General features: G+C 27.0%; 2 protein-coding genes across 2 annotated transcripts; one reads left to right on the top strand and one right to left on the bottom strand.

The window, feature by feature from the left end:
* Positions 1-3,246: 3,246 nt before the first annotated feature.
* Positions 3,247-5,556, top strand: LOC111296686 (homeobox-leucine zipper protein HAT14-like). Its single transcript, XM_022891113.2, has 5 exons — positions 3,247-3,868; positions 4,249-4,562; positions 4,667-4,746; positions 4,843-5,234; positions 5,338-5,556. Exons 1-4 carry the CDS (start codon positions 3,589-3,591, stop codon positions 5,204-5,206), a joined length of 1,038 nt encoding a protein of 345 aa, XP_022746848.2. The 5' UTR covers positions 3,247-3,588; the 3' UTR covers positions 5,207-5,234; positions 5,338-5,556.
* A 5,549-nt stretch (positions 5,557-11,105) lies between these two features.
* LOC111296325 (protein trichome birefringence-like) lies at positions 11,106-14,298 on the bottom strand. The gene is made up of 5 exons (XM_022890570.2): positions 13,156-14,298; positions 12,386-12,578; positions 12,076-12,269; positions 11,790-11,948; positions 11,106-11,694 (listed from the first exon to the last, which is right to left on the bottom strand). The coding sequence occupies exons 1-5, from the start codon at positions 14,157-14,159 to the stop codon at positions 11,331-11,333; spliced, it is 1,914 nt and encodes a 637-aa protein (XP_022746305.2). The 5' UTR covers positions 14,160-14,298; the 3' UTR covers positions 11,106-11,330.
* Between the last annotated feature and the right edge of the window lie 11,314 nt (positions 14,299-25,612).

Here is a 25,612-nt window from a genome sequence, read left to right on the forward strand (position 1 = left end):
TTTACCTTAATTATTTTGCATAGGGAAATAATGGATGATATTACATTTATAAGAAATTATCATTAATAAAGTTTTTATATTTTATAAGCAGAATTAGCAGAGTAATTATTAAAGTATACTTAAAAATAAAAAATTTTAATAAAAAATAAGATATTTATCAATTTTTTATTTGATTTATAAAATTAAAAAATTTCACTAATAATATATCGGATAATTTCTTTATGTTTATATTTCAATGTTCGTATGCTGTGATGTAAACGAGCTGGTGGGGATTATTTCAGTCTCCATTGACCATTGTCCCCTAACTAACATCAATAACAGGGAAAAGGCTGAATAGACTTTAATTTCCCATGAAGGTTTAACATACTGAGAATGCATTGCTTACTTGATATGGCTAAACATGCATGGGACTGCCTTTTATTTATCATTTCCATCTTCGATAAGAATATCGTAGACAGACAATAAACCACGTTGATTTTTTTTTTTTTGGTTATTAATGCTGCAATTAGAGGGTATGATAGGTGTTGATAATCTCAAGTGAGGTACGTATAGTTTTTCCTTCCTTTTTTTCACCTTAAACCTTCTTTTTTCGTTCTTCTGCCTCCCTCCTTCCCTCCCTCCGTCTGCTCAATCACTCTTGAATAACCTTTCCAAATTGAACAAGAGCTGTCCAAATTTTTGATTTCTCCTCTTTTTTATGTGCTAATTCTCTCTTTTCTTTGTTTCATTTTCTTACTTTTTATTTATTTAATTCTGAAATTTTAATAATTTTATTTTACTATAAATTTCCAAATGAGTTATTGTATTGCATATTGATAGTCAAATTTTAAATCAACAAAAAAAATTCCAAATATTTAGAATTAATAATTCAACAAAATCATTGATAAAAAAATGTAAGTAAGACTATAAAAATAAAATAAAATATTTTTTATATTTGAAATTGTATTAAATTTTTATCATCTAAATTAAAAATTCAATACTTTATCAACATAACATCTCTAAAATGGGCCTAATTATATATTAGGACATATCCAACGGGTTGATCTCACAATCCTCATTGGGTGGACTAGTGTTCAAAACTACCCGGATCAACATTCAATTTTAATAATGTCAATACTTTAAAAAAAAAAAAAAAAAAGAACAAGAAAATAATTGTAAACCTACCCGGCAATACCTTGGATTTGAACCGAAATTGAGCTAATTGTAATCTTGGGATTGAATATTAATTATTTCCCATTTTGATTATTTCCAATAGCTTATGCAAAACCAGCACTAACATGCCAAAATTTTTACTAATTATTAAACTTAAAATAAACTTATCTTTTCATATAATTAATAGGTCGAAATCCATCTATTACCTTTATGTTCAATTACATTTTAATATATACTAAATAACCATTCATATACAAAGGTAAGTGTAGAAATTAATCATGGATTATACACATATACACGGTCATGTAATATGTTACGTAAAATTTTTAATTTTAATAGCCAAAATTTAAATTTTAACAATTATGATATAAAAAAATAACAATTAAGAGTATTTTAAAAATATAATGTGCATTGGCATTGAATAATACACAATGGTTATAATTTGTTTATTAGCAATGATAAATTAACTCAATTAAAACATCCTTACTGTCAAAGATAAATTGCTTCGATTGAAGAAATCATTTAATCTTATATTTATATGTCTTGAAGCGAATGGTGCAGTAGATTTGTTTAGTGTTATCAATTTTACATGAATGTTCCTAACATGGAATTTGAACGAAATTTATGTTCCAAATTTCTTTTATTAAAAAAGAAAACTTGATTGTTAAAATCAATTAAATAACATGTGCTACCTCCAAAACTCTAAAGCTTACCATTGTCAAAAAGGTGATTAAATTAGGGGAATGTTAGTGGGAAGCAGGCATATGCTAGTAACAAAGGAGTAGTTGGGGTTAAGGCTTTATCTATGGGTCACTTTAACCCATGGTACCTTTTATGTGCCCACCCAATCAATAATTCACTCATCTTTCTCTCCAACTTATCATTAAAGCCTGCATGACTTCAATTATTGCAATGATCCCAAAAGCATGACATATCTGACCTGGTCACATCCTCTATATGTATATTTTAATTGCCTCCTTTGTTCAAAAGCCACCCCACGCGCGTGGGACCACCGATCCCTCCCCTAAACCCCCATTCCCCTTCAAAATTTCAACCCAATTTTACACTCCATTGGATACCCAATTGTGGGTTCTTTATTTATTTTTTTTTTCTGCTTAAAAGACACAAAAGAACTCTGCCCTTTAATTTTTATTATTATACAAATATACATACTTTCTTTGGAATAGTAAAAGATGGTCTCTTTGTCTGCTTGGATTGAACATAATCAAAAGAAGTTTTTTGGTCAAAATCCCATGCTATTTTCCAATCTAAATAGGAAATTACTTTATTTTTCTTTTCTTCCCAATGTTTTTCTCTGTCCATACTTTAAGACATCAGGCTTAGCTCAAAAGGAAGGGGTTTTGGATCATTTTAGCCTATGGTTGATGTCACCTAGGAAGAAACTGGTAAAGGTGCATTGTTTTGGTTGGTTAGTCAGCGTTCCCAGGCTTCCAGCCCCAGTCCCGGGGGGTGGGTCACTTCATTTCAATTACGCTATTGGAAGAAATGTCAATTGACTACTCGGTAACTGTAAATCATGGATTAAATTGGCTATCATTTGTAAGCAAACAAAATAACAAACAGTGCAACGCTAAATAATTGTGTTTGGTGCACAACACATTTTAATCATTATTTCCTCATATCATCATGATGATTAGTGCAATAAATATTTAATACTAGTACTTGTAAACATTCTATTAGCTAAGATTTAGTCAAAAAATTTTAAAAAAAAAGTTGGGTCCAAAGTGTAGAAGTTTGATGATCCCTGCCATCGGATGAAAAATCATAATCTCATGCTGGGGTTATGATGGTTTCTGGCCCTTGTTTGGTGAGAACACAATAATTCACTAACATTGTGAAGTTATAGTGGCATTAATTCACAAAATCTTCCCATCAAGTATTTAATAATGGATTGTGCTGTGAAAAGTGGTGCTGCCATTGTCGTTGCCTTGTACCCGGTAAGCCTCATGTTCTCATCAGTCATCAGTCCCCCCACCCCTCCCGTTCCCTTTTTCATTCTTTAAAAAGTCAAATTTATTCAAATTCCATTTGTTAATACTAAAACCGAAGATTTTGCTCTAACCTTAGAATAAATCCCTCTTTCTCATTGTCTTTCTCGCTCTTTAATTACCTTCTCTCTCGTGCATGAACTGTTGTATATTTATATTGATTCACGTGCGTTTGTCAACTGGATTTGTCGGTCAATCTTTACTCGCACAAGGCAAAGCAAATAAAAAGGAGTGTCATAGAGGGAGGGGGTGGTGGGGTGTGTGTATACATTAAAGAAGATTGGATAGGGTTTTTTTTTTTAACTCTCTTTTCAGGGTATATCTCTCTTCATCAAATCAAAAAAAAAAAAAAAAAAACAAACAAGTTATTCAAAGCCGTCTTTGCAGTTGGTTTGATTTTGGGGGATCTCTTTGCAAGAAAAGTCTGATGGAGTTAGCTTTGAGCTTGGGTGATCCCTCGAAGCCATTTACTTTTCTTCATAAAACCCCAAAGTTATCAAGCAAGAATCTAGGGTTTTGCATGGGGCTCGGATCACAAGAGGAAAGGGATGGTTTTGAAGCTGAAAATAGAGGAGAAGCTAGTAGAGATGGTGATGACAAAAGGGTTTCTTCAGATCCACCTCTTCAGCTTGACCTTCTTCCTTTCTCTCCTGTTCATCGTACCCGACCTTCTTCTCAGCTTCGCTTTCCTTGGCTCACCGATAATCGTAAGTTTTTTTTTTTATTTGCCTCTTTACTCCAAAGCTTCATGCTTTAGCTTCATGCTTTCTTTCATGTTCATCTTTCTGTTTTATTTTTTCTAAGAAATGGAAGAAAGAAATTTGAAGTTTGCATTTCCTGCTAATAAAAAATATTTCTAATATTTATTAATTTCGTGCTTGATCTAGTCAATGCAGAAATTTCCTTTTTTCCTAATGAAGAAAATGAAAAAACTGTCCTCTTTTTTTCTTCTTTTAGTTTTCTCTGCAAAAAAGATATTTTATGGGATATTAAGATCTGGGTATTTTTGGATTTTGATTATTTTTATATTTTTTTATTATCTGACATGAGGCAAATATAAACTTCTGCATTGTTACATTGCTGATAGAAACGGGTTCATCGGAAATACCGGGAAGAGGGTTAGATGTGAACCGGTTACCGGTGGTAGCGGTGGCGGATGAAGTTGAGGAAGGAGCGGCACTCTCGTCTCCCAACAGCGCGGTGTCATCCTTTCAGATGGATTTTGGGATTAGAAACGGAAGCAGTAGAGGCAAGAGAGATCTGGAAGTTGAAACTGAAAGGGCTAGCTCAAGAGCCAGCGATGATGATGAGAACGGTTCAACTCGGAAGAAACTCAGGCTATCTAAAGATCAATCTGCTTTTCTTGAAGAAAGTTTCAAAGAACACAACACTCTCAATCCTGTAAGTCAAAACAAAATCATTTTTTTTTTATTTCTCTCCTTTTTTTAGGGTTCTGGTTTAACATTTTGTTCTTGATTTTTTTTCCCTTTAAAATATTGGTTCAGAAGCAAAAACTTGCCTTGGCCAAGCAATTAAACCTTCGTCCTCGCCAAGTTGAAGTTTGGTTTCAGAATAGAAGAGCAAGGTATATCTTTTTTTTTTTTTTTTTTTTTAGTTCATGGTTGTATTTTATTTTTTGGTTTTTTTTTTTTTTTTGATTGAATAAAATTGTACAAAACAGGACAAAATTGAAGCAGACGGAGGTAGATTGTGAGTATTTAAAGAGATGCTGCGAGACACTGACGGAAGAAAATAGAAGGTTACAAAAAGAACTGCAAGAATTAAGAGCCTTGAAAACTTCTCAACCATTTTACATGCAGCTACCTGCCACTACTCTCACTATGTGTCCTTCATGTGAGCGTGTAGCCACCACTTCCACCACCGCTGCTGCCACACCCAACACGTCGGCCGCCGCTGGCAGCAACACCGATACCAAAACTGGAATCTTACCACTGACCAAGACTAAAGGCTACCCTTTTTCTGCTCTGCAAACACATGTGACCCAAAGCCAGCCCCAGCCCCAAGCCCACCAGGCTGCTTCATGAAATCATTGGATGTGACCAGTCAAAAGATGTGACCATCTCTCTTTTTTTTTTTTTTTTTCAATTCCTGTAAATATTTTTGGCTTGGAGGAATATTTTTTAATTTCCTGAATTTTTTAATTTGTCTGCAGCAGATTTCATGTTGATGGGAAGGGGAAAAACAGAGATTTGAGTTTTTGATAGATTTTGTTTTGACTGGGGTGGAGAAGTGCAAGAAATTTTGTTAGAAAGCTGGCTGTTTTGTTTGACGAGAATGAAAGAAATTAATTAATATATATAGTTACTGCCCTAATGTAATCAAAATGGTTTGTGTATTGAAATTGAATTACAATCCTAAAGGTTTATTTATTTATTTATTTATTAGTACTATAATATCACCATTCATTTATTTCGACATTTTCCGACGCATTTATATTCGAGAACTTCAAATTGAAATATCATATTATTTTTTTTGTAAGAAAAAAATTTGAGATAAATAGATTGTTTAGTCTTTCAGATTATGATAAGATGTGTCGTATTTAATAGTTTAAAATAAATGATTATAAATCATATATTTGAAATAATTTCAATGATTATATTTCAATAAATAATCATTGATAAAATTCGAATTTAAAAATTATTGAAAATATTTTTAGGAGACTGTAACTGTTGATTTATGCTTGGACTATTAGTCAATTTCATATAGTTTTCCTTTTTGTTAAGTTAGTTTAATCAATAGAAGAAACAACATATATATATATATATATGTATATAAAGAGAGAGAGAGAGAGAGAGAGAGAGAGAGAGAGCTTTTATAATAAAAGAATAGAAGAAATAGAATAAATAAAATAACCAATTAAATTGTTAGAATTTTTTTGGAACTAAAAAAAAAAATTTAAGATCAATAGAAGTTTCGATACAAGATTAAGACATACCACAAACTTAAAAAAAAAAATTTCATTAAATTAGATATCACTCAGCAAATAAGACTGTTAATAAAGCAATTTGAATCTAAATATTACAATCAATTATTTAAACTTTAACAACTCATCAATCTCGATTGGCATTATTTGAATTACTGCTCCCTGAACTCTTACTAGAAAAAACAATCAGTGTTCTCATGGACAAAAAATATTAATTACCCTTTATTGCAAATATTAATTGTCCACTTAAGTGAAAGTAATTAATATAGAACGAATACAATTGACTACAGTGCAATTATAGAGATAATGGACAAAGAGAGTGTGCATAGTAATTTCATTTTTTATTTCATTTCATTGAGAATGGAACCAGTAGTATTTATGCAAAAGTTATACAGGCACTTATCTCATTGAATCAGATGCTTCGATGCAATTGAATAGCAGTTTAATGAGTTTTCTTAACGAGTGAGTTAAAAACACTTTTTTAAAAAATCTCAAGTGCAATCGATAGTACTTTAATGGATTTTTGGATTTAGGGTTTCGTTTATAATTAAGAGGAAATAGTGAAAAGAAAAAAAATTTATTAAGCTATTTTTTTTTTTATAATTAATACTTCTATAAGGTTAGTCAAATTCATTTAATAATTTTAAAAGAAGGACCAAATTGGTGGGACCGACTTATTATTAGCAAACTTTATGATACTATGTACTAGTACATGAGTTTTAAAAAGAGATTTTTTCATGTTCAATTTCTATTTTATTGGCCCTTTTCATGAAAATAATTTAAAAGGAAAATCCTTAAGCAAGTTTTTATTATCTTGCTAAAATAAAAGTATAACTATTTTAGTGTTAGCCTTGTGATAGCTATAGAATGGGAAAAAAAAAATGACCCAAAATCATTTTTCCTAACCATTAATAGCATAAAAGCAGCCCTCCTTCTGGAAGACTTTTATTTATTTTTTTTTTTTTTCAGTTGTTATTTCACGTGTTTGCCATGAATATTCTTTTATTTATTCAAAAGAATGCAGACACAAAGACCAAATGCATATTGTTTTGAAAGAAAGTTCTTGAAAATCTTTATGTAGTAATTAGTAAATTATATGTATAATAACGTGAGATTTGGAATTTGAAAATTAAAATGAAAAAAAAAAGTAAATAAGTTATTTACCGTAATGCTTTTGCACTTGTTTTATGATACAAATTATATTGCATGTTTTTTTTTTTTTTAATGATGAACAGAAGAGTTGGAGTTTTTTTTTTTAATAAAAAGATAATAAATGTTAAATTTTAAATTTTAAATTTATTTAATTTAATATCGCATCTTAAAAATTATTACATAAAATAATAAAACTAACCTTTAAATTAGTCAAGTTTGAATTTGCCTTACTTTAATCTCAAAAAACAATTGTACTCATTGGTTGTGAAGTAAAACTTTTTTCATACCAAAGGGCCATGGTTGAAATCCCACAGCTATAATTCTCTAGAAGGTAGAGAATAGAGATCTGTTCAAACTTGATGGCAGATGATATCTAGACAAGTCTGCATAAAAATTTAAAAAAAAGGCAAAATGTTTTGTGCTTCAACCCTGATTATGACAAGGCCAGAAACAACAAATCTGCCAGAACAGGCTGCTACCTTGTAGAAGTTAGGCATATGAATTAATATTTGCGAGGGACGATGGCGGCATGTAACTATCAATTAGATCATAAAAAATTTAAACAGTAATGATCTCAAATGCCTTAATTTATGCGTTGTAACTGGCCGGTAAGTATCTAGGGTTTGATTAAGCCAACCCAAGATCCATTTTGAAGAAACAATTGACTAATTGAAACCAATTAGCATGTCTAGCTGTCGATTTTAAATTCAAACTATGCATTTATATACAAGTAATTCACAAGATTATGCTCCAAATCAAAACCAAAGTTGTTATGAATTAGTAACTTGTACTAATTTTCATACAAATAAACATTTTATCCAACAAAAAATACTCTCGTGTAGCTCAAAATATAATAGTAAGTGTATTTCATATATTTAGAGACCATACACACATTTCTTTTCAAAAAAAAAATAATTCAGAATTTAATTCAATTAATTTATATAATTTTTTTTTAAAAATAATAATTAATAAATTTAAAATTTGAATATCAACTCATGCAATCTTTTTTTTTATTGTAAAATTACAATATCTTTTATAAAAAAAGAAATAGTCAACTACAACATGTAATTAATTTATTTTGAATAAAATTCCAAATTATAGGACTAAATGCATTGAAAATTTTGGCCGTTCATGGGAATAAAGTGCTTAGAGAATCTAGAATCTAGATTGTTACATTTGAACTTCGCGCAGTTTGATTTTATGATTAAAGAGAAAGTGGGAGAGGAAGGGAAAGAAGTTTGGACTCTCTGATCATTTCAGGGATCTCACCAAGCTCAAATCACTGAGATATTCGCCATTTATGCCCCCTGTTGGATGATCGCAAGTGTTGGTGGACCAGGTGAAGGATCCTTAAGTTGGGCCATCTGGCACTAACGAGCAACAACTAAAACTTTAATTTGTTAGGTTAAAAATTTTCAATCAGCATCAGCGACCAAGAATCAATTTAATCAGATTAATTCGAATATCTCGACAGTAAAAAGGTATTAAATTAGAACAATGTAAAAAAGTATGAGATTTGAGCATAGCTGATCCCTTGTTGGCGCCATCCAAAATGTAACCTCTCGACGAAACAAGTGGGGAACCACATGGCATATTTGTTGGGAAAATAATTGATCAACACTTAAGAAGTGAAAATGGGGTCCAAACTTTCTTTTCGTTTTGAGAATTTTCAATGCTCAAAAATCACTTTGGATCCAGTTAATCCGAAATCAAGCTGGGTCGGATTCTTAAGAAAGTCAAACTCTCTCAAATTTATTTTTTTTATTTACGAAATTCAAAATTAAAATCTTAATTAAAAAAAATCGAGCTCCTTATTACTTATGACTTGAATCAGTAGACTCAAAAGATTGTTCTATATGTTGAGGACACTCGGCTTCACTAATCACTTTGACACTTGAAAATTGGATAAATTTTCGAAGAGAATGGATTTTTTTTTGGGCTTTTTGGAGAATGGATATTGGGTTTTTATTTTTTATTTTTTGGATTTAATCTGTGGATTATTTTCTTACATAAGTTTTCGGCTTATAAGATTGGGTCACTCTTGGGCTTGGTAGTGATTTAAGGAGATGAAATTAAATAAGGGGAGAATGACTGTTGCACATCAAGATCGCTCGGCAAACTCAGCATGATGGAGAAGAGGCTGGGATCCAATAGAAATGTGGGGGTTTAGTCCAAAGTCTTACTATAATAAAAAGATAGGAGGCTGCGTCCCTCAGCTTATAATGGGAGGATTGAAGAAGCCCAACCAGTCATTTACGATGAGAGTCCGCAAAATCGTGGGCTATTTTTTTCCAACCAAACCCAAAATGTCGAAAGAAGCCTTTCGATTTTCACCTCAATGATTGGATGCATTTTTTTTTTAATTATTTCCGAATTGTCTTTTTTCAAAAATTGCTATAAAGCAAATGTAAATTTGCAAAAAGAAAACTCATATTTGATTACATAATAATATAATTGTTTCATATAAATGGAAAGTAACTATCTATAGAAATTTAGGTTCTTTTTTTTATAGATACTTTTTTTACTATTTATTTTCTTTTTTTTTAAATTTATGTGGTACTTTTACCACATATCATACCAATTGAATTTAAAATTTTATTTTATGATTGAGATATTCTATGAAATTTTCTAAAATACAATTGTTTTAACCAAATCTCTAACATGAGCATATTATTTATAATTTTTTTATTATAATTATCTAATCATGATAAAAAAAATTATGTAAAAATATATCATTTATAAGTGTAAGTTCTACATAAATTTTTTATGGATCATATATAATTCTAAATTATTATTAGTTAATTCTATTATGAGTGAAATATTCCCAAAATAACAATATTTACTTATTTTTAATCGATCCAAATATTGTATTCAATAGTTTTTTTTTTTATAAAAAAAAATAGTTTTATGTGATAAAAGGGAAAGATATGCAGCTTTAAACGAAATTAAGATATTAAGATCAGCTTAAATGACAGAAATTTTAAATTTAAATTTCAAATTTGAATGCTCACATTTTATCAAGATAAAAAAATGAAATAATAAAAATAAAAAATAAAAAAATTTTAAATTTGAATTTGAATTTTTTTTTTTATCTAAGGAAAAATATGAATCTAATTCTTTAAGAATTAAGCAGAAAGATATGAATTTAACTCTTTAAATTAAATAAAAAGATACATACACTTATCCATACAAAATACAAATGCTATATTTTGAATTTGAACTTTAATACTTTTGTTTCACAATAAAAAAAATGAGCCTATTTCATATTTCAATTTCTTTTATATAAAAAAATTATATTTCATGATAAATATAAATTATATATAATATTATATTACAAAATATAAAAGCACCAATTAAGTGTTACTTATATAAACATTTATGTGAATAGTTTTATTATTTGACACATAAGAAATTACACAAAAAATTTACTTACGTAAATATTTACGTTGAAAAACTTTTAAATGTTGACAATAAAATCTAATTTAGATATATTATTTTTTAAATTAAATGAATTTTTTAATAATCTAGAAAGAGATTTTTTAATTTTAAGATTTTCGAATGTGATAATACATTATCTTTTTTTTTTTACTTAAAAAATTATTCAATAAATTTGTTTATTTTTATATCTCTATGTAAATCATTTTTAAATTGTTGATAACAAAATTTAATTTAAATATATTTTTTTAAAATAAATTTCATAATAATCTAGATATATTTTTAAATTTAAAATTTTCAAATGTAATGATATATTATCTCTTAAAACATTTTTCTTAACAATCATATATATATATATATATATATTACAAAATATGTTACTAGATAAATATGCAAATATGGACAAAAAATACACAGACAGAAAAAAATATTACAGCACATGTACAGAGTGATCTCTCCAAGAATTCTCAGCTTATCTTTTCTATGATCTTACTCCATAATTTGTACAAGTAGAAACACTAATTTATCTTATCTTTTTTTCTTTATTTTGTTTCTACAATTTCAAATTGTAAGTAAAATCTGTACTACCTATATGTGATTCGACCCGAAAAAACTAAGTTTGGATTTATTTATTTTACCTAGCTTCTCCTTTGATGTTGCCGCATCTTGGTTTCTTTTACAAGGAGCTCAACATACAAAAGCTCGTTCCACGAATCGGGCACACCAGGAAGGCACCAATGGCTGCAGTCCTGGTATTTTAAAGGTTCTCTTCTTTCCTCCTCCGACATATGTTGCTTCTGGTGCTTCCGGTAGATTGATGGGTGACCATCCTTTCGGAAATCAGTCAATCTGGTAATATTTAGGTAGGTGACATGCGTTTTCATCCCCTTAAGCACTGATTCTAACACCAACATCTTTGGTGGATATGGCGTCAGATATGTCTCATTCCTGATCGGCTCAGTTTGGCTATCACATGCTCCGCCTGAATTCCAATGCCCGCCACTGGAGAAAGATTCAAGCATCAATAAGCACACAATCCGGAAACAATTATGAAGGAAGAAATAGTATTGTGCGTTCAAAACAAAATTTCTCTTCACCTGAAATGGGTAGCAGAATAACCCCTGAAGAACACCATAGATTTCATAGGATTTACATTGGCATCAACCCATCTAGCCCATGTCGTCAAGGCTTTTCGAAAGGCCTCAAGAACATGCAGTTCATAGTAAACATGACTACCTTCTTGGTAATAATCCATCCTGTAGTTTTCCATAGTTGAACATAGAAACAATCAATAATATATCTCAATCGATCACAGAATAACAGGGACAAAATTTTTAAAAATAATAATAATAAGTTCAATGGAAATATATATAATCAACCAACCCTTTGGAAGTTTTCTCATGAGTCCACCAATGCCCCGTGTTGAAGATGAGGATATCTGCCGATTTATATAGATCAGATGATTTTCCAACAAGATCAAGCCGAAGTGTCTCCTTCTTCGCTCCATTTTTGTCAGGCATTTTCCATTCTCGGACCAAGAACGGAGATACGAAGAACTCTAAAGTGCAGTTATAATCCTATCCATCATCATCCAAGCCAACCCCAAAAGGATAAGCAAATAAGCCTCATCAAATTTGAAGTAAATATATGACAATATTTAACAAAGATGAACAATTTTATGTCAATAACCTACTTTGAATATGAAAGAGTAGGAAGCTTCCCCTCGAAAATAGTGTCTTCCATGGGCTTCATATACATTTTTTGGATTTTTTGCAGCACCTCTCAGGATGCAAACTAGAGATTCCCACATATTCCTGTTTAAGGAGTCGCCCACAAAAACAAGCCGCTTTCCCCTCAACAACTCCAACATGTGACCACCATTCAATCTTTTAGGAAAAAAAAAATCAGATAATGTCAATTAGTCTGAGCTTTATTGGCCAAAAAAATCTTAGCTTAATAAAAAAGAGAACTACATCGATTGCACCGAAGAAGAATCTTTCAATCTTTTTTAGTAAGCCGTTTGGATTTAAGATACAATTAAATTCATCGTACATTTAATTAAATTTAAATATTAATTTTAATAAAATTAAATTAATATAAACTTTTTATTAAAATTTTTTCCAACCACAATTACAATAAATTTTATTATTATTTTTAATCTTATAATAGTCAATCCCACGACTCTGTCAAACGAGCCTTAGTCAAAAAATCAATTAATCTTAACTTAAAGAAAAAAAGAAAACTAAATCCATTGCACTAAAGAAAAATCTAGACCGACAATTTTTAACAGGACACAATTATATGATAAAAACGATAAAACATAAAATTTGCTAAATTTGTTTGAATTTCCATTAAAGAAAAAAACTACTCAAATTTGGCTGATCGAATATGCTAAAAATATTACTTGGTTGATAAATCGGTTTAAAACAATGAACAAAGCCTAAAAAAAAAAAAGAGTACTACCTTGGCAAGGTGCAGCCTTTAGGCTTCCATTTCAATTTCTGATAATCTTTATCAGGCCTTCCATTGGTAATACAACTAAACTGCAGATCAATAAACGAACAAGACCCCGGCTTATAAAGCGGATACGAATTATCCTTCACCCATCCTCCATCAAACAAATCGCAATTTATCAAAGACTCAACCAAATTCTCAATCCTCTGTTTAACTGATACCCCTGAACCACTCCCGTTGCCCTTGTTTTTCCCGTTCCCCTGTTTCTTCGTCAGGGAAGCAGTGTGGTTTGATGCCACTCCTTTTGGGGCTACACTTTTCTCTTCCTTCCCAGAACTTACCTTGTTGGAAGAATCAGACTTACCTGGCGAATTTGTGCTCTGATTAGCTATCACGGGAGCTTTATCAGTTATAATTGCAGTCTGATTAGCCTTCAAAACTTGAGCTTTATCAGAATTCTCTTTCTTTTCGCCCTGGGTGCTTGTACTAGGCCGATTTTTATCCACACTGGGACGAGAAACTGCCGTCTGATTTGCATGCAAAACCGAACTTTGGTTGTTGTTTATACCTGTGTTGGGGGACCGAAAAGTTGTATTTTTTGAACTGGAAAGTTCTTTATTTTTGTTGAAAGATTGGGTTTTGTTGGTGTTTTTTTCAGAAACTAGCTCCTCTCTTTGGTTGGCTGATCGAGGGCCTTGCTGTTGTTGTTGTTGTTGTTGTGAAGAAGAAGAAGTGTTGGAAAAGAAGTAATTAAAGATGGAAGAGAATTGAGATCTGTAAGAGTCACCAGATGTAGTAGCAGAAGTGGTGGAACTTGCTGAAAAGATGTTGGTGGCCCAAGGAGAGGAAGAGTTTGAAGAAGGTATAAAAGCTAAAAAAACAGTGAATCCAACAAAGCCAAACATGAAGAAAGCCACTGTTCTTCTTGTTTTGATTATTGAAAGCAGATTCTTAAATTCTGCTGTTATAGTTGTTCCTCCATTGATGGACATGTACTTTGTGCTATCCGCCATGCAAAGGCAAACCCTATTCCTTTGACTGTCTATCTCTCAATAATCAGAAATGGAAGGATAGCAGATGGGAAAATGCTGAGAAAACAGTGTTTGGGGAGAGAGAAAGTGGAAGTGGGGATAATCCTAGAGTGATGTGACTGTACAGAAAAGAAAGTCATGTACGTTTAAGAGAAACCTAAAAAAAAATGGAAGAATAAATGGCTTTAAGAAAAAGGGATGGTTTCCAACTTATTAACAGTTCTGCCATTCAATAAGCTATTTTAATTTTTTATGTTCAAATCGAATTAAATTTGGGCGCCTTTGGAGAGATGGGATTTTCAATTTTTAAAAGTTTTTACTTGTGATTTAGATATAAATCTCTTTTTAAAATAAAAATTAGTACAAAAAACGGCTGACTTATCTTATCAAATAATGGCAATAAGATTTAAATCCCTTTATTTTAAATAAAAATAATATTTTGTGAGAACAATATTTTTTATATAAAGGATAATTATTTTATAAATAGTAAATAGATTTTTTATTTTCGACAAATAGGTGTATAATATTAATTTATAGACATTAAGTTGTAATTAAAGTAAAATTAGTAAATTAACATACTCTTTTAAGATGTATTAAGAAACTAAAACATGTATTAGTCTTTTAAATTTGCTTATAAAATTAAAAATTTTATTATTAATGTATAAAAAATAAACTCTAAAGTACATATATATATATACTCAGTTATAAATGTTTTTTTTATTAGATAAATTTTTTACTCGTAATTGAATAATAAAAATTTCCTATCATTTTTAAAGGAAATAAATGGAGAAAAAAAATGGCAGAAACCGTAATATTGATCAAAATCCCCAAAATGAACGTACCCTTTAGATTTTACATTTTGAAAATTAGTATTCATGAGATTTCCACCTTTTACCTGTTTTATTTTTTTTCAATTTAATTGACGTTTATAAATGCCTGCCGTGTGGGACCCATTTTGACTGTTTCCTTTTTTTCATTTTAACTGTTATCGTCTTGTTTTTAAACGTACGTGTCGAACATGTACGGTCTTTTGACCAGAAACATTAGTAAAAACGTACGGTTGAGATTGAAAGGAGGATCAACTCCCGCAGCGAAGCGTCATCCGACGGTGAGAATAGTGGCTGTGACGCATTTTCATTGGAGAGGGGCCCGTCGTACAGACAAAAAAGGTTTAGGGGAGAGCAAGGGGAGGATACAAACTATTATTATTGTATTATAATTATTAAAATTATATAAAGTTTAATATGAAATTTACATATCTTTTTATTTTAATTTAATAAATAAATTTATTTATGATTTTTTTAATTTTAAACCATGTTATCTCTATATTTTTTATTGTATAATTTTTATATCATATTACTATATTATATTTTAAATTATCTGGTCTAAAATTATTTGTGACAAATGGTAACTATACTTACTAATTTGATTGGATTAAATTTGATAATTTAAAATATGATATGATAATATGATATAAATATAAAACAAAAATAAAACATAAAAATAATATAACTTAAAATTTTAATAATAATTATATATTAATTTAAGAAAACTAAAAAAATATTTTATATTTTTACAACGATACGAATTATAATATATAATTTTTATATAAAATGTAATATAAAAATATAAATTTTAATATTTTATACTACATGAGTATATAAATTATCAGATCTAATTTGAATGTATAATATTAACTTTGAAAAATTAAAATAAAATAATTATTATAATAATATAATTAAATAATATAATTATGAAATTAATATTAATGTCAATATATATTTAAATACAAAATATAATAATAATAATAATAATAATAATAATAAAATATGTTAGCTTGACTAAATACAATACATTATCATAATTAAAGAATATCTTAAATTTTTAATTTGACATTAAATCAATCAACTACTTTACATTCATTAAATCATTTAAGATGATAAAATTTCCCTCCAATTAAAGATTGAAAGGGCAATGAAATTTTTTGTCTCCAACTACTACCCAAATGTATTTTCAATACAGCTAGAGACAAAAAAAAAAAAAAGAAAAAAAAACTTAGTATTTTGCGCTATAATAAAATCCAAACGAGCCATTTGTCGTTTTGGGTTTCAAGGAATTGTAATAGCCAAATGTTTGGCCGACTTGGATAAGGTCTAGGTGGTTGGATCAATGATCTATCCGAGTTTTTGGCTTTAGGCAGGTTTTGTCCTCCTTGAAACACAATAGCGCTTCATTAAAAAAGAAAAACAATTTTTATCATAAAAGAGCATTAATCAATTCATAAAATATAGATTTTGTTTCTTAAAAAAAATGAACTCTAAGATATGGAAGGGAATGTAAATCTTAAATCTCAAACTATATAGCGATAATAATAATAAAATTCGTGTTTGTTAGTGAAAAATCATTGACCATTCAAAAAGTATTCCACTTAAACTACTCCAACAAACAAACCCTTTTGTAAATGCAAAGTAAACCATTGATATCTGACTGCCCATGAGAGACAAAAGGAAAATAATTCAGAATCAATAAGCTTTAAAGAAAGATTTTTTTTCACCTTGTATATTATCAATAAATTAATAATTAATCCATTAATCTTTCTTCTTATTTTGGAAGCAAATGAAACAATTAAATAAAGGTGTAATACTTAAATAAACTTCAAAACTTATTTTAAACTAAAAATAGACCGTTTATCAATCTTTTATTTTCTAAAAGTAAGTTTATATAATTTTCTTTTATTTGAATTAAAATTTTGATGATATAAAACATTTAATTTTTTATAAAAATTATTTAACTAAAAGATTTAATTTATAAAAAAATACTTATTTAGATTTATTTAAATGAATTAAATACTATTTTAAAAATTTATCAATTGGACATTATTCATCCAATTATACAATTTAATGAGTATGATTATAATAAAATAAAATATCTGACAGCTTATTTACATTTTTAAGTAAAATTCAATAATTTATTTGAATATTAAACGTTAAATAAACCACATACAAATATATATATATATATATATGAAGATAAAAAGTTGGAAGTTTTGACCATTGGATCCACACTTATCACATGTGATAAAACTTGACAAACGAGCTTATATATAAAATAATACTATTTTTTTATTAGCATAAAACAATAGTTAAGAGTTTTTTTTTATTTTTTAAGAAACAATAATTACGAGTTAATGCATTGAATATTTGATTTAATGATAAATGTTATGTATTTTCTTATAAAAAAATGTGAGGTCCGAATTTTTTTTCAAATAATTAATAAATAAAATATTGACAACTGAAATATTGAAATGTGAGAAACATACTAAAAATACAAGTGTGGTTTCCTCTTGGGGACCATACGTACGGAAGGTTAAAATTTGGACAAAAATAATTTTGAAGGGTATCTTGGGATGACGACGCAGATATTTTTTTTAGTATACACAGCAATGATTGTCGATGAATCAGACAACAACTAACCCATTTGATTAATCCAACAGGATATTATATTAAGCATTATGTAGATGACTTTAGTTTTGTCATGTATTATTCTAACAGATGATAAATCATTTCTACTTAAAGTACTTGCTTAATAAAAAAAAAATCACAGCTTGAGAAGCCGTATATTCCCAAGGTAGACTTCGGTGGACGCGTCAACTCCTGAAATCTAGCTAGGCACGATGTCTGTCGGGCTGTTCTGTCTTGATTTAGGATTTAATCATTCTTTTTCATTTTCAAGGGTTTGGAACTTTCCTCCTCTCTTTGTAAAAGTATGAAAAGTAAATAGCATGCATCATTCTTAAAACAGTCTGAACATAATGAACTATACTACAATCAAATACTTGATAGAATTATTAGTTAAAATGGGTAAAAAAAAAAACACACTTTGCTTGGAAAAATTTGTGACATGTAGTATTTTCTTTTTTATTTTAAAAAATACTTAATTAAAAATTACATGCAATGTCATATAATTATTAATAGATATAAAATAATAGTATAATATTCTAGAAGGAGAGTAATCAGTCATTTCAATCACCAACATAATATAAAGATAAAAAAAGAAAAATGTTCACAAGTTTTATGAATATCAAAATTTAAGTTCATGTGATGCACGGATAATAATTTTTAAATAAATAAAATAAATTTTTAAATATTAATAATTGACTAATAACAACTATAGATTAAAAGTAGTTACACCAAAAAATTTTGAATTAATAATAATGTTCATTTAATCTATAAACACCTTAAAATAAAAGATAATAAAAAATGGAACCAATGAAAATTTTGAATGAGAAGTGATTCTACATACAAATATTTGAATATAATAGTAGTAAATTTCTTTTTTATTTGAATTTATAATTGAATTTTGCTAATAATTATAAATTTTTACCAAATTTAAGCTGAAATTTGTAATATCATTGAAAATCAAATGATATTAAGTAAATCAATTTGGACATGTAATAATTAAAAGATATGTGATACTAAATTCGACTATCACATATAAAAAAGATAAATCAATCACAAAATTAGATAATTTTTTATTATCTATATTCTACTATTTAAAATTAAAGTATTAATTATTAGAAAAACATCAGTTTGTTTTATTTTAAGAAATGTTATATTTATAATTTTAAAAAAAATTATTTTTTAATGATAAAATACGTTGTTAGTATTCTTATATATTTTTAAACCTATCAACCTTAATATATATAAGACTAATAATTTATTATGCACACTTAACTCTTTTTTGTCGATTTTATATTCCAATATATTAAAGATAATAAAAGTTCACATTTGGATTTAGTTTTTCTTAAATCCAAATGATAGTATATATTTTTTAAATTATATGAAATTCAACTTATTCTAAATGTTTAAAAAAAAATTTCACACCCCTAAAAATTTTGTAAAAAAAATAATAGCATAGTAAAATGTTGAATAAAAAATAACCTTTTTGAATTATTTGGTGAAAATAACTATAATTTACCATAAACCTTATAATACTTGCTATATGTATCAAAAAATTGAAACTAAAAAGCTATTTCTATCAAATTTCATTTATTTGGATAGTAATTAGCTCCATTTCAAATAAAATCATGAAAGTGATAATATCAAAACAACAAACATAATATCAGAATGATAAAAAGAAAGTCACATCACTAAAAGAGGAAATAAATCAATTTACTTCATATAAAAAATAAAAAATAAACTGCATACTTGATACATATTATGAGATAGGTGATAAGTGATCGCTTTTCTTTAATTTATCATCGAATTTGCTTTTTTTTTTTTCATAATAAAGTATAATGAGAATTTGAGGTATAAATCGATATCATAACAAAAAAAAATAAAGATATATACAATATAAGTATAGTTTAAATTATAATAGAACTAATAGCAATAGCCATAACTTAAAAAGAAATCCAAAACATTAAATTTTCAAGAAATTTTGCTTAATTTTTAAATTTTTTCAAAATAATTTTTTTTTTCAACAGATAAAACAATTATGATGAAAAATTAATCTAAAAGATCTTAACACAAAAGAAAAAAAAATAAAGCAGTAACCAAAATAATAAAAAACTAAACATAAAATAATTTGAGTATTTAATCCATTTATATATAACATCACAAACAAAAAGAAAGAGATACTAAGACCTAAGCTAGGTTTATTGCATGCTGAAAGAATATCACGACAATGGAAAAAAACACTCTTATTTATAGGATGGTTTTGAAAATAAGTATGGGATGATTTGTAACTTTTGAATATCTAATTGATTAAAATGAATTTAAGAATCAAGTCAAGATTAATCATAATATTTTACACTAAGAGTAATTTATGCTTGACAATTAGAATGATCAAACATATTATATATTTAACTGGTTTGGGAGAAATGAAAAAATAAAGATTTTGACATTAGTGTAATAATGGTAATGACTTTCATTTTATTTGATATATTTCAAAATTAATTTTAATTGATTTGATCATCTATTAATTATTTTAAAATTAATATACATATATATATATATATATTAAACTTGTATATATAGCTTAAAAGATAGAGTAAATAAATAGCTCATTGTTTTCAAAATTATAAAGTGGATTTTTTTTTACACAAATGTAATTTAAGAGTTAATATTATAATTGAAAAAAGAGAACACCAAATTATCTTATAATGATGGCAATTAAAATTTTAATAATTTTAATATGAATTTAATTGAAAGGGATTTAAGGTAAATAATAATAGAAAATAAATATAATTAATTTAATTTTTTAAGAATAATTTAAATAAAATAAATTATAAAATACACGATAAATTTTAAAGATTGTTCACATGTCACTAATAAAGACCATCCACATTGAAAATTTTCTTTTTTTTCTTTTTTTTCAAAGTTTATATATTTATATAAGATTCAAACTTTCGACTAAATGCATGTGTTGACAAGAACTATCTTTAGTCTTTAGTATTTTATTCCTCACATGTATTTTGATGACAAACGAAGCTACGAGGAAAAGGAAAATATGGAATTCAATTAAATCCTCGTAGAAGATTCAACTGTCATCGTGGGATTGGTCTTTAATTCTTTATAGCTTTAATTTCCAGAAGTTAAAACAGAAGTATGGTTTTAATGACGTTAAAGATATAACTGAGGAATTCACGTACACGCTATGTGTTTCGAATAAGTTTACGAGGCAGAGACGAGAGATCGCCTTGATGCCATGGCAACTAGGGGTGGACTCCAAGCCAATTAGGAGTGCACTCCAAGCAGATATCCAACTAGAATTGAAAGAAGCCTCCCCTTAGTAAATAAAATCCCCGACAGGTAAGGTTTTTATTATTATTATTATCAATTTTCATACCATTAAGACTAAGTTCAAATTCACTTATCATTGAGATAGGCGATCTTATCAATTGAATCAATATATTTACAAAAATTTATTCACATTATAATTAAAAATCTGCAATACCTTTGTTATTTGTTAATTTATTTTTAAGAAAGAAAGATATGAATCTTGACGGTTTCTTTTGATTCTTCAAAATACATACCCTAGCTAGCACTAAAATAATAGGCTAAGATTTCGTTTAGCAAATATATTTATATGTTTGTGTGCATGAAACTGTGATTCACTAGTTTTAAAATTTTCGGAAAGCAAATCTCAGAGGAACTTCTCCAACTTTTATACTGAATTAACTTGTACTAAAGGAACAGACCCCATTTTGGGCCATTCTACCCATCCACTAAGAAAATGTTAGTGTGAACTTTTCAATGATTTTTGTTTAATTTTGGTTTCATATATGGCTTATATGACTGTAAGAATTTATACAGATTACAGAGTAGCTTCCAAAGCAACTACAAACTATTAATATATACTTATTTAAACCCCAAAGCCCATACCATACTTGGAGGAATGGAGAAAAAGCAAAAGTCAAGATCCATTGATCCCAGGCTCATTCTACTACCACACAGACCGAGCTCTTTTCCCTTTCCAAATACAGACGCTCCTTTGCCATAGCTTCAACTTTGCCTTTCAAAAAAAAAGAAAAGAATGATTATGATCAGGATTTGAAAATTTGAATTGTTTTTAAAGATTATGGTTTCTTTTGATAGAAATCTAACTATAAAATGCATCTTTTAATGGTGTGGAAGTTCGGGCTTCCAAACCAAAAAATTGAAACCCTTATCGCATGATCTAACAATATTTCCGATGTTTGGAGTGAGTAAGTATTTTTTTTTTTATCTTTTTAAAATTCACTAAGTGAGTGTCTGTGCATTATAGTGGGTCAAAGTTTTTTTGTTTTATCATTCATATGTATAGGTTTTTTAGAATAATTTACATAGTTAAAAGAAAAAAGAAAAAATGACAGGGTACAAAAAACCAAATAAAGGTGACACATAAATACCTAAATCGATCTCATATCCCGAATTGATTTAATAATGACTTTTTACAAAATATCAATTGAGATGAACAAAAACTTATTTAATATTGATTGTTTTGTGATTTATATTAATTGACTCATTTTATTATAAAATTGAATTGAGATGAATAAAAATTTATTTGATATTGATTATTTTGTAATTTTTATTAATCGACTTATTTTATTATAAAATTAATCTAATTAAACAAATACAAAATACAAAAAAATAAGCAAAATTTTTTTAAATACTAAATATTTTTAAAAAAGAAAAAAAGTAAATAGCAAAAAAACTAAAAAGGAATAGCCAAAAAAAAAAAAAGGAAAGGCAAAAAAATAAGTCAAATGATTTAATACGTAACATCCTTATATACTTTTTATATCAATTGGATCTTAAAAATATATAAAAAAAAAATAAAGGAAAGAAAAAGTAAAAAAAACATGTGACATATTATTGGTACAAAGTAAGTCCAACAAAAAAAATCTAAAAAATTCTTCGATAAATCTTTTTTTAATTTTAAATAAAAAAAAAGTTAAAAAGGTAAAAAAAAAGTTAAAAAGGGTTTGGTATTAGTGGGTCTAAAGCATAAAAAATATTTATTAAATAATTTTAAAAAAAAGTTTAAAAAAAAGCAAAAAAAAAAAAACTAAACTAAAAATAACATGCGATAGCTCAAGGGAACGGTACTATTGTCCATACATTGTTCAATTGGGTCCAACAAAAAAATTTTAAAATTTTTTTATTAAATATTGTTTTGAAAAAAGTTAAAAAAGATTAAAAGAAGTAAAAAGAAAATTTAGTATAAATAAGTCCCATACAAAAAAAAAATTCTTTTAAAAATATATTTTTTATAATTAAAAAAAAATAGCTGAATGAAGTGGATCCTAAAAAAATAAAATTTTAAAAAATTTTATTAAATACTTTTAAAATTTAAAAAGGAAAAAAGTTAAAGAGGATAAAAATAATGGAAAGAAAAAAAAAGATATAAGTATATCCCAAACATAAAAAACAAAATCTATGAAATTTTTTTTATATAATTTAAAATTTTTTTATTAAATAATTTAAAGGAAAAGTTTAAAAATAAAAAAGAAAATTAAAAAACTACTAAAAATAACACGCGATAATCTAAAAAAACGATATCGTTGACTGTAGGGTTTTAAAAAATAAATTTCAATAAAAACTTTATTAAATCTTTTATTTAAAAAGGGAAATTTGAAAAAAAGTTAAAAAACTTTGATATAAAATATATTTTTTTATAATTTAAAAAATATTAATTAAAATATTTTTTAAAAAAATACAAAAACCTAAATGCAACACGTGACAGTTTAAAGAAATAGCCATGTATGTCGTACTTTATCAAAATTTAATTATTAGATTAGCAAAGAAGGGACAAATTAATTAACTACGGATAAAGCAAATGGCTTGACTTATTAAGTGATTAGAGTCCCCTTGACTCCCTACTCTATGACGATGGCGCATGAGCCATCCGTGATCTATAGAGCTAAACTTCGCTCTAGGACTAGGACTAAATAAAAGAAGTTGCCAACTTACTTTAAGAAGAAAAAAAGAAGCTAGGCTCACTTATATCTAGTTATCTTTTCAGGCTTCTAAAGAGAAAGGATGTTATCCTAACTGACAATAGCACTAATATATATATATATATATATATATTTTAATATCAAATTTTTTGATATTCGATAATTATTTTAAAATTTAATTAATTTATAATTAAATTAAATTAAATTAAATTTTATAAAAACAATAAGCTTTTTTAAGTGTTTTTTTTTATTTACAAAACTCAAAATTAAAACTTTATTTAAAAAAAAAATCAAAAGCTTTCTCAAATCTTTTTTTTTTCAAAACTTAAAATTAAAACTTTATTTAAAAAAATTAAAAATTCTCTCAAATCTATTTTTTTCATTTACAACAATCAAAATTAAAATTTTACTTTAAAAAATTAAACTTTTTATTATTCGAACCTCTAAGCGTTGATAACATATATCAATCTTATGACATGATGGACAGATCCATGCGTCGTTTATCATGGGAAGCTCTCATTGAATGAGCTTTTGCTTTTGCTTCTCTAAACTATGATAACATCTTTACTCAATGAATGAGCTCAAAATTTGACTGCATTGAAACTTACGCCCCTGATAACCAAATGGCCAACTAAATTTTCAACTGTAATCAACGGCCCCCTTTTCTTCATGACCTAAAACTACCTATTCATTTTCCAATCAATTGAACACTCCTTTATTTGGGTTTCTTTGCATGCAGGTCATAATAACGCTAGAGCAGTAGGAGAAAAAACAAAAAAAAACCCACCAACTTTCCTTGGTACTCTAATTTAGAGTAGACTTGGTTAGAAGATTTGTCCATGGTTTGGAGAAGAGGAACCATACACAAACACTTTGACTTTTTGGTTAAAATAAAATTAAATGGATTTTTTTCGCACTTTTGCTTTTATGTTTTTGTTAATTTGCCTCACTTTTGCTGCAAATGCATATTTTTTTATTTTTTATAAAAATTATTGTAGCGTGAAAATAAGAAATGATAGTAGATAAATAAATTTTTTTATTTTTTTATAACTTTTTTTTTTAACTAAAGTGCATATCATATGTATGTTCAAATGATGCATCATTCAAAATAAATAGTAATACAAAGTTTACAATTAACAAATCAACATTGTTTTTTTGTTTATTAATAATGTCCTTTATAAATTTAACCAATTCTAATTATCCGATCCACAAATGTCTGAATCATATATTTTGTCAACATTGTTTTTTTTTAAGATTTTCTATTGATGATATATTGGTTTATACTTTCAATTAGATTGTAACCCGTACAATATATAAAATAATTTTACTTATTTTATATATATTTATATATATACACATATAAATTAGTATTCTTTTTAAAATTATATTTAATTTTTCAAAATTTATAACATATAATAAAATTTATATCTAACTAACTTGTCATAAAAAATAAAATAAAAAAAAGAAGAAAATGACATGTTTTTACTTTGCACCATCTTTATTTGCAATAATATTTATACATTTAAAATTTTTATCAAATAAAAATAAATTTCAAAAGTTTTTTAAAAGAATAAAAACATATATATTATCGAATGATAAATTAAATAATAAAAAAATATAAACATGCTTTTACTTTTATAATCTTATTCAAATTACTGTACAAAATATAAAAATAATGTTAGAAAATTAGTGAAAAAAATATTAATTTTCATAAGAACAAACTTGTAACACTAATAGAATACACTTTGGAAAAAGAAAGATATAAAGTGAAAAAATAAATTGTAATAACAATAGAACTTCAAAAAGCTACTAATCAAAAAATAAAAAATAATATAACACATTACATTTATAGTTTTTAATTTGTTGAATAATTCTTGGATGACATTTAAAATTGAAAAAATAATTTTCAAATTGATATTTAAAAAAATTAAAAGGATATAATAAGTGATAAAAGTTAAATCAAATTTCTTACCTATTTCTTAAATATAAAATT

The sequence above is a fragment of the Durio zibethinus genome, chromosome 12 (genome assembly GCF_047325235.1).
Source record: "Durio zibethinus cultivar Kanyao isolate XHJ-2024 chromosome 12, ASM4732523v1, whole genome shotgun sequence".
NCBI classification, from domain to species: domain Eukaryota; kingdom Viridiplantae; phylum Streptophyta; class Magnoliopsida; order Malvales; family Malvaceae; genus Durio; species Durio zibethinus.

What these genes read in the sequence shown, in the direction of transcription:
- LOC111296325 (XM_022890570.2), bottom strand. Translation starts at nt 14,159, where the DNA reads ATGGCGGATAGCACAAAGTACATGTCCATCAATGGAGGAACAACTATA. An exon ending in AAAGGCTGCACCTTGCCAAG is followed by an intron (nt 12,579 to 13,155) that starts GTAGTACTCTTT and finishes TTTTCCTAAAAG; the next exon opens with ATTGAATGGTGGTCACATGT. An exon ending in CATGAGAAAACTTCCAAAGG is followed by an intron (nt 11,949 to 12,075) that starts GTTGGTTGATTA and finishes GGAAAACTACAG; the next exon opens with GATGGATTATTACCAAGAAG.
- LOC111296686 (XM_022891113.2), top strand. Translation starts at nt 3,589, where the DNA reads ATGGAGTTAGCTTTGAGCTTGGGTGATCCCTCGAAGCCATTTACTTTT. An exon ending in AACACAACACTCTCAATCCT is followed by an intron (nt 4,563 to 4,666) that starts GTAAGTCAAAAC and finishes ATATTGGTTCAG; the next exon opens with AAGCAAAAACTTGCCTTGGC. An exon ending in TTTCAGAATAGAAGAGCAAG is followed by an intron (nt 4,747 to 4,842) that starts GTATATCTTTTT and finishes TGTACAAAACAG; the next exon opens with GACAAAATTGAAGCAGACGG.